A 10,142-nucleotide genomic window follows, 5' to 3' on the forward strand; every position below is an offset into this window, starting at 1 on the left:
CTTCTTCCCCCAGCTTTATATGCTGAGCATGATGTCATATGGTGTGGAATATCCCTTCGGTCAGTTGGGGTCAGCTGTCCCAGCTGTGTCCCCTCCCAAATTCTTGTGCACCCCCAGCCTCCTCGCTGGTGGGGTGGGGTGAGGAGCAGAAAAAGGCCTTGACTCTGTGTAAGCGCTGCTCAGCAATAACGAAAACATCTCTGCATTATCAACACTGTTTCCAGCACAAATCCAAAACGTAGCCCCATACTAGCTGCTGTGAAGAAAATTAACTCTACCCCAGCCAAAACCAGCATACCTGCTTAGAGCTGGGAATACATCAGTTGTGTAGCTTGAATACCTATTTGTGAGACAAGTTTTAGTCATTTATTGTGGCTTATCTTTCTTGACAAATCCAGGTTATTAGACCCATTGTAGAAATGCAACATAAAGATGGCAATTCTGTTCTATCTGTTCAAACTCTTCCATCTGCTGCCTGTCCTTTGAACTTGTTTGTTTAACTCTGTGTCATATCTTCATGATTTGTCTGTAACAGCGTATGTTGGCAATGTCTTTAGAGTTGCTTGAGCCATGTGGCAGACTTTTTATTGTAGCTTTATTACACTTCTGTACTCTTTCATAAGGGGAAGAATTTCTTTAGAACTAGCTTTTCATTTTCACTTTCAAAAGCATGGGACTCTAGGTTTATGTTTAGATAGAGAAAAATAAAATCAATATTTGTATATTGTTCTTTGTCAAAGGAAAGCATTCTGCCTCTTAAGAACCTCAGTCTGCTAAAACAAGCTAGAAATTACAGATGTTCAAGACTAAAATATTTTTTGGATAACATAGTTCTTAAATTTTGCTTAAATTCAATTTATTAAAAATAAATGTTGTTAGAAAAGACAGAATAGGAAAATTTCACCCTTCCTTTCATCTATGCTTCATCTACTTTTCTTCCCTTGCCTGCCAAAAAGAAGAATTTTCAGCTTTCCTTAAAGGACAGGTAAATCTAACTGCACTGGAATTTGGAGTGTAACACTAAAAGTAGTAGTTCTTAAACTGCAAGGCTTGTTCCTTTTAGCACATGACCTCTAGAAATCTGTTGTATGTACCTTAAAACTTTCCCGTCTATCATAGACTGTTTGTTGTTGACAATGATCCTTTGCTCAATCTGAAAAGTAGTATAGGATTTTCAGGTAGGGTCTTGTGCCAGTTTGCAATTATCTCCTTACTGCATACTCACTGAATTTGGTGTCTTACGTGTTGGATCAGTTCCTTGTGCCTTTTCCTAAATGACCTTTAAGCATTTGTTGCAATTACCATAACACTTAAGTATATCTCGGCTTGAGGATGTCAGTGTCTTTCATATGCCAACAAACCCAATTAAATTAAACTGAATGAAGCAACAAATTGGAATAAGGATTTGAGATGCAACAAATTCATGTATTCACCTCTAAGTTTCCTTTTCTTCTTGGAAAAAGCACTTTGGATACCTCAGAAAATGTGTTTAAAGATTAGGCCTGTAAAAGAGGAAATTGCTAGGGTGGAAGGAATCTCACTTAGTTATTCTAATATGAATGAAAATATTAATTTTCAAATGGAAATTACTTATGCCTTGCTGTCAGACCTCTGAATAACCAAGGAAGTAAGAGAATGGGACGTTTCAAGTTTTGTTGATCTGAGCTTTAGTTGAGAAATGGAGGACTTTAGAGAGTAACTACAAAGTCATGTACTACGCTTGCATGTTTTGATGCTTTTCTGCAGTGCAGAGGTAATGTTTTGTGCTCTTGTAAATTTATACTGAATCAATTGTTTCACATTTGAATGCAGTTAACTGTAAATGCAAGCTTGTCTGGACCAGCTTCATCTGCTTTTATAATAAGGATGGTTTTATGTAGAAGGAAGTCAGAAGGGGGCTAAAACTGACCTTTATAAAGGCCTTTCTGTTCCAGTGGGAGGAAAATGGTCAAAGTGGAAATTTTGTTCCAAAGAGCTAAACTTGCAAATTTGAACTTCCAAGGTACTTTGCCTCTTGATTATTAATGCTGGAGGACAAATTGTCTGCTTGTTCTGTGTTGCATGGTTTCTAGTGCTGATTCCAAGTTAGTGCTACTAGGAACTGTTGCAAGCTACCTTAAAAATATCCATGGAGTTCACCTCTACGATCCCAGCATGGGGAGTATACCAGAATGTTGTGCTTAATTGTAAGTCTGTCCATGTGGGAGACCACAGACTTTTCCAGATGCTTATTGACTTGAGGGAGCACCATTAAGCATGTGGTAACTTTCCTTCCCTTTCTGGAAAGCAGTTAAAGAATAAAGCGTTATGTGTAAGCATGCTTAATATTACTGGACTACTGGTACATAGAACTTCATTTCCCTTCATCCCCTTAAATGATTTAAAAGAAAAATAGGCCTTATATAATGGCTGGACAGCTGGTGTATTTATAATGAGAAAATGCTTACTACTTCTGACTGGCTTCTGAATATACAATAATACAATATCTACTCAAGGTAAAAGGCAGCTTTCTAGTGGGAGAATTGGTGACTGAATTTGTTGTTGGCCAGGACAGTATTCTGCTCTTTTTCCACAACTTTGTACTTGAATTTTGTACATCTTGTAGAACACGTATTGAGTGACACCCTGCAGATCTGCTTGGCCTGGTTAGAAGGGAAAAATGATATTGCTTATAAGATTGTGTATTGAAAGACAATGGGTATGTAGGCCCCAAAGCTCACTATGTCAAATGCTAGCAGGATATGTTTTGTCTTAGTCTATAATATGAGCTGATCGGGTGCGCATGAATCTGTGCCAGTAGTGGCCACAGTCGTATGTTGTATACTTTTGCTTCTGAGTTTAACCGTCTTAGAAACTTGGTGTGCTTGCCAAAGACCAACCACAATGCCTTTGTTATAGTAAAGGTGGTCTTTTTCTGCGGTTATGAAGGAAGGACTAACAAAATAAGTTTAAAATAGGGAGAAGTGGTCCAATTAATGGGTTTATAGCTTGTAATTTTAAAAATCAAGTCTAATACCTTATTACTTTTCATAGTAGCCTGCATCTCTAATTTGTCAGATGCTGTTTTGAATATTTTGTGAAGTGATTTGTTATCTTGGTGACAAGATCTGTCCTTCTTTCATCATACATGCTCTTATAGTGCAATGTGTTGAATGCTTGCATTCTTAAAGGGAATTTTAATTTTGTGAGGTAAACAGCAATTCTAAAATCCCAGTTTTTCTCTGAAGACTTAGCTAAGTAACAGTGCAGGATAAATAAAAAAATCTTAGGCACTTGATTTGTAGTAGCATAGTGATGGAGACCTGTGTCCAATTTATGTGTGAAGACTGAAGCTTACAGTGCTACTTAACCTCCTGATGTGATGAAATACCGATATGTTAAAAATACACTTGAATCTTCTTGTCCTTTTAGTATCTGTTTTAACAGAGGGAGAACAGGGGCCTACTTTAGCTGCTCTCGGTAGCTTGAGTTTTAGTGGAAGACGGGAGGGAGAAGTGACCAAAGGCCTGGCAGAATAACCAGAATAACCTCTGCTCTTCTAAGGCTGCACATGAAAGCTTCATGTTGAGAAGCTGTCTAAATCCCTCCTATCGGTCTCTTACCAGTCCCTCTCATCCTCCGGCATAGACCGTGCAAGAACTTGTCCTAGGTTAACCAATGACACTCAGTTGGAAATGATAACCAAATAGCTAATTAACTGGTACTTGTAACAGCAAGTGGGACAAGCTTTTTGCATTTCAGCAGCCCTTGGTGGTGGCTAAAGAAGTGATGGGGTAGGAACAGTATGTGGTTTTCATCTGGGTTTTGTAGCCTGGCAATGTAGAGCAGTAACTGCAGATACTCATTCTGTATGGGGAAACGGGATAAGAGCTTTTCCTTGTCCCTGGACTTAAACCTCACGCCTGCAAATGAATGACTGAAAAGGGTTTGTAGGGAAGATACTGTACTATCTACTATATGTCCTTAGAAGTTGAATGTGTCTGTTAAGACACTAAGTACCTACAAAATATGCTACTGCTCTGCCTTCTCAGAGATTTTTGCTGAATACACTGCACTATGGTTGGATTTTAGTAAGTCTTGAGCATGCATCTGAACCAATGTGAGCTATGCAATAGTTGTATTGTTATGGATTGTTAGCTTGATTGATTTTTCCTACTTCTAAATAATTACGTAGGAATTTCACGTTCGAAATGGTTCATGCATGCTTTAAGAATAAATAACTTTTGCAGGCTTGTGATGCTGTGAGCAGAGCCATGTATGCAGCAAGCGTCAGTTGCTTTCAAGGCTGGATGTCAGAGAAGAAATACTAGAATCAGTACATGCATATAGGCATGAAACAAATTAAAAAAACACTGAGGGAGCAGAAGGAGGTTTGGTGAGTTTGGGAGCCCTTCCATAGTTGCTGGCTGTGGTTTTGGATGGCTGTCAAATTTTCTTTATTTTGGTGGTACAGTTTTGAGTCCTGCAAAACCACAAGAGAGCGGCTCACTTCCTTCTTTGCCATCAGGAGTCTCTACTTTGAGGGTGGTAACCTACCTATTATGATCAAGAGTCATATCTATTGAGTGCAGCCCAAGCATTAAAATACGGTGATCCTGCAGCAACGCCTGATAAAGCTGTGAAGGAAGGTGCTAAATCATAACGTATGGCTCAGCATACAAATTATGTGTTATTTTCTTTGCTAGTGGAGTTTGAAGTTAACATTATACTTTATAGGAATTTTGCTTTTCTAGATACTTAACTTTGAAACTGAGAAAAGTGCTGTTGGGTGGTACAGTTTTGATGCTAAACTTCATTGTGCGATAGGAATTGTAATGCACAGGGAATAGCTGTTCAACAGGACACTAAACTGAAAGCTATTTTTGAAATGTGCAATAACTGATTTTTTTTTTTTAAAGTAAAGCAAAAGTGCATACTCCTAGCTTTTTTTTTTTTAAAAAAAAAGCTTCATTCGGAACATCATTTCTCTGAACTGCTTCTAATGTTTAACCTGTGTAGGTTGAAATACCTGTGTAGTGAGAAAAACTGTGGTGCTAAGTGTACGATCAGCAATAGAACGCCTACGTTTCACAGGTCCTGAAACCTCTCTTTCAGCTGATAAAGTGGTACAATTACTGAAGATTATTTTTTGTAACAAGCAACAACCCAGATATTACTAAAGACCTCTTTCAGCTTCTTTGTGGTTCTGTGAAGAGTTGAGCTGCTTTCACAGGAGACAGTGAAAGATGGGAACGTTCAGAAGAATTGTGCAGTATTTTTCCATAGAATTTAGACATTGTTGCTCAAGGCAAATGCTAAGAATTTGGGGGGTGTTCCAGTGTTGAGAGGACAGGTATAAAATAACTGACATAATGCACTTCAAAATACAGGTGAGAAAAACACTTTAAAGAAAGTGTTGGTATACAGTGGGCCTGGCTTGAATATCTTTTCTTTCTTCCAACTTGAACGTACAGTTCTTCAGTCAGTGTCTATTTTGCTAGCCTATAGGTTAAATTGTGAGTATGTCCATCGGTATTACTTGTTCTCATGTAGCTGCCTTATGGGAAGAGATCCTACTTTGCCACAGCTTCTAATATGTATATTCAGCAAGCAAAATCTGTGGGCTTCATAGGTGTTCTGTAACAGTTGCCAGGACTTCTAAATATTACCACTGGGCTTTTTCTTTTTCCAGACAGTTTTGTTGATGCTCGGTTTGTACCTTATTTTCAGAGGGGTAGATGATGGATACCTAAAGCTTAGGTACTCTTATAGTAGCTCCAGTTGACAGTAGACATTATTTGAAGGAATAATTCTAAACTTAACTCTTTCCTCTTTCTCTAATTCATACTTCCCACCTCTATCCTACTCCCCACTCTCCAGAATGTTTCTCAGTCTAATTTTTGTGTTGTATTTCAGGGAATACCTTGGAAAGCAGCTGCAGTCAGAACAACCTCAAACGGCCACCGCACGGAGCTAAACAATTCCGTCAGTTCATGCTTATAACTACAGTATGTTTGTCTTTAAATTAATATCAAGGAAACACTGAAATCACATGTTCTTTGCCTGCTGCTAGTGCATAAACTTTTCAGCTTTCCTCTAGTGTTGTTGGCTTAGTAAAAATTTGTTTGTTCAACTAGTTCTGATGATTATGCCTATTAGCTTCTTACTATATTCTGAATGTACATGAGGAAATGTGTCTAATATATTGCATTTGTTTTATGTATTTATTCTCATAATAAAGAATGTTATTAAAGGATATTCATTCCATGTTATAATTAGCCTAGAAAAATTGTTCCCTTCTTTGTGAAGTGACAATCAGTGTTGTCACTTTCCAAGAAAAGCAAGTAGTCCCTATATATCTCCAGACAAATTAATAAAGCTTTGACTTGGTGTTCTGTAGGAAATGCAATAGCCTGAGAAACGTTGATTATCAGTACTAAAATATATATCAAGTCTCAAAACAGTGTTAAAATTGTATATAAAAGGAAATATATGGTTTTTTTTGGTGTAGTCTCTTGTTAGACTACATTAAAAAATCTGGACGTGAGAAGAAGAAAAGAAAACGAACACTCCTCTAGTGAAAACAGATATACAGCTTGCCTAATAATCTTAAGTGTAACATCAGTGTTAAGGCTGTAGATCAGAGATCAAGTTGTGTGGTTTGTGTGGTGTTTTTTTTTTTTAATAACAAATGTGCAGTAACTGATGAACTTGGAATTTCATAGAGTGTTTTTGTTATTGAAAATACTTGTAAATATTAGGGTTCTGGTGTCATTCTAAAATCTATTGTATTTCCTTTATATGAAGCCAAATAATTTGGCTATCAATCTTTTCTGTGTTTTGTAGCTCCTGATAGTAGAAAAGATGTAAGCATCAATAAATCAAAGATGATACTGGATTGGCATTTGAAAACAGTCTTGTTGCATATATAGGAGCTTGGCTCCAGGCACTTGCAACACTAAGCAGTTAATATTCTTGTGATTCATTTTTACAGTGGGGAAAAAAAAAAATGAGAGAACATGACTTAATCTTATCGGTAGTCTTGTGTGGTGCAAGTCTCTCAGGAAGCTTAGGGTACTTTTGTCATCAAGTAAAAAAACAAATTGGGAAAACTTTTCTTACCCAGTCTGGATTTTCGTCATATGTAACTAAAATTTGACCAGTGTTGCAATGGAGAGAGAAGATATTCAGGGGACGACAGTTTGATTTCTTGGCCTGCTTAATTAAAATTGGATTGTGTCAATTAATGACTATTGCTTACTTCTGCATATAGGAGGCATAGGCTTTGATATTGAAGTTAATATCATGAGGATAGATGCTGAAGCCTGAAAAGAATTAAACTGACTGTTGTTGGAGTGAGGGTTATTGGAATGGATCTTATCTCAGCGCTGCATGTTCCCATGTGGGAACAGTTATCCCTCCAGTGATGGTGTGGGAAGCTGTTGGGAGAACAAAGGTGCACCTACACTGCCATTTTTATCTTGGCAGTTGAATTTTTATCTTATTGTTGAACGCTCTTGAAATAAATCTCTTGAGTCTTCACTGCTTTTCACACTTCAGTTTGCATCACATGATGGTGTCAGTGCACAAATGGGGTTCTTCTCTGATAAAGCTAAACTACAGGACGTATATCCTGTGTGTCTTGGCTACTTGGCAAGCGGTCAGTCCACCGGACCAGGTAAGATTTTGTTTGAAGTACGGCCCTTTGAAATGCATGCAGAGTAAAAGCTAAATTCTTAGCGCCAAATGTCTTGCTCTACAAGTCAGATTCTCATGTCACGCTCCTTGCTGATGTAAGCATAGCCTAAGACTTATCTTGAAGATGCTGTAAAAGGTTGGTCCTATGGTTACAGCTGTAATATTTGGCACAAGAACCACGACAGGGCATTAATGGGGAAGGAATATACCACCATCTTCAAAATCAGAAATTTGTGTTGTTTCCTTGTCTGAAGGGAACACTGAAGCACTGCTTGGTAAGGGGATTTAGGTTTGACTTGTATGAGTAAAGACAATGAATGCTACTGATAGCAACCCCTCCTAGTTTTTGGGAGCTAGAAGCAACCAAGCTATTCATAACATGAAACAAAATTGCTTACAGGGCTTGTCCTGAAACATTTAAATGTTGTGTTCATGTATTATACACATAAATTCTCCTCTCTGTTGCTTTGCTAGTATTACTCTGTGCATAGTTTAATTCTTCATTATGTGGTCTGTTTCCAAGCTATGTGATATCTGGCATTCTCCTCCCTTTAGTTAGAAATCTGTTGGAGACAGAAGGTGGTATTTAAAGAAACGATTGTGATGTTTCACTTACATCAGTGTGCAGTATTGATACTGTGGTGCCTGTGAAACCTGAAAGCCATGAGATTTCCAGCACCTGATGGCAACGTTCAGGTGGCTCAAGGGTTGTGATCTCAGGGAGTTCATGCCAACAACTGTAGAGTAAGAAGCCTGGGAACTTGGGGGTGTGGGGGGTATGTGTTATGGAGGACCTTTCTGTGCAGCCAGTAATTTGGACTGTGAAGTTGCCAGAGCTGAGATTTCTGCAGGAGTTGGAGTGCTTACCGTGTCCTAGAGGTCCTGGGGAATCTTGGCATAGCAGAGAGCTGCAGGCAGGTTTCCAGCTGTAGGTTGTCCATCTCCCATCCCATGGCAGGCCTAGGCCTGTACCTGTAGGTGCTGGAAGGCCTTGAATCCGTGGTCCCAAGAGAGGAAATGGGGCAGAGCTGTCCTGGAGCTCTTAACCTTTGAAATCGGGAAACTCGACCAAAAGCTTTTGTTGAATTTCAACTAATTCATAAAACTTTCTACTGCATCTGGTTTTTGTCCAACAAGTTATAATTAGCTTTAGCGCTTACTACTGAGCACTCTTTTTACTATTCATCTGTTTTGTTGGCTCACTTATCTTGCTCAGCCTCATTCTCCCAAAATCTGGCATGGGGCAGGTAGGCAGATGCCATGGTGGCAGATTGAACGCCCCAGGGCCGTGTGATGACAGCATGGGTAGAGCTCAGTGTTAGGAAGAGAAATGTGTGCCAGCAGCTTCCTTCCTTCCCTCTGGTGACATGAAGATTTAGAGATGACTGGAGATTAGCTGCCATGGACCAGATGACTAACTTGCTTCTAAAGTGAGGAGATAGTTACCTTCCTCCAAATTACGGTAATCAATCTTCTCTTTATATAATTTTTCTTCATTTTCCAAATTTTTGTTATCACTTATGTTGCATCCAAGAACAAATGGAGTTTAATTTTCCTATAATGAAAGTAACTGAGTCTTTGAAATCGTTATAAGCTGACTTTAAAGTTTTGCATTTGAGGTTTCTTTTGCTTTTCATGGTACATCTGCTTAAACAATTAAACTTTGGTCTTGGTCTGAAATCTAAATGGGAAATAAATTTAAGGAAGTTTGCAAGATGCAGCAACTGTGAAAAGAATTTAAACCTGTCACAATTCAATGCAGCAGAGATGGAGGGGAAACATGATGAAGAACAGTTCTCACACCTGGAACTAAGGCAGGAAAATGCTTTAATTGTATGCTTAGTGCATGTCTATTATTTCCACAAGCCATTTGAGACTTTAAGGCCTGCAGCTGGATGAAGAGGAGGCCAGATCTTGGTCTTGGCCAGTGTGAGCCACTCTGCTAGAAACAAACCAGGGCTGAGCAGGAGACAGGCTGCCTGGGCCCTGGATGTGCCACGCTGCATCGAACCTCTCTTCAGTATCTCGTCAGAACGGCAAAAATGTCTTTGTGCACCTGTATGAACAAATGAAGATTGTCAACAATTCCTAATACTCAGATCTGCTGGGTCAGTATTTTTTTCTTCATGAATATGACACGCTAGTTTTAGCCCAGTAAGTGACAAAGGGTCAGAAGGAATCCTGTTGACTCATCTCTGTCCAAAAGCTTTTGCTTTTCCCTTTGGCAGCTTCTGCAGAGTAGTTCTGAGTTGTCTCTTTAGAACTATGTGCTGTGTCAGAATTGAGAACAGAGCTAGTGCTCTCACGATGACCAGGTATGTAACTAACTTGATTCTATTCACATTCTTTTAGACTCCAAAATGATTATTCAAAAAATCTGAACTCCTGTTGAAATTTTCAAATGGCCAAGGGTATCATCATTCAAATACCACAGAAAGCAGCAGCCTTGCTTGCAAATGTTAGGT

The 10,142-nt window shown here is 38.8% G+C and overlaps 1 protein-coding gene across 1 annotated transcript in view; it reads left to right on the forward strand.

The window, feature by feature from the left end:
• Positions 1 to 6,886, forward strand: part of ATP6V1H (ATPase H+ transporting V1 subunit H) — a 53,523-nt gene extending 46,637 nt beyond the window's left edge. The window contains exon 13 of the mRNA XM_009289345.1: positions 5,896 to 6,886. Within this exon, the coding sequence (XP_009287620.1) occupies positions 5,896 to 5,956 (61 nt within the window). The 3' untranslated portion in view covers positions 5,957 to 6,886. The remainder of the gene's footprint in view (positions 1 to 5,895) is intronic.
• The last annotated feature ends 3,256 nt before the right edge of the window (positions 6,887 to 10,142 follow it).

Source organism: Aptenodytes forsteri, unplaced genomic scaffold, assembly GCF_000699145.1.
Source record: "Aptenodytes forsteri isolate BGI_AS27 unplaced genomic scaffold, ASM69914v1 Scaffold139, whole genome shotgun sequence".
NCBI lineage: Eukaryota > Metazoa > Chordata > Aves > Sphenisciformes > Spheniscidae > Aptenodytes > Aptenodytes forsteri.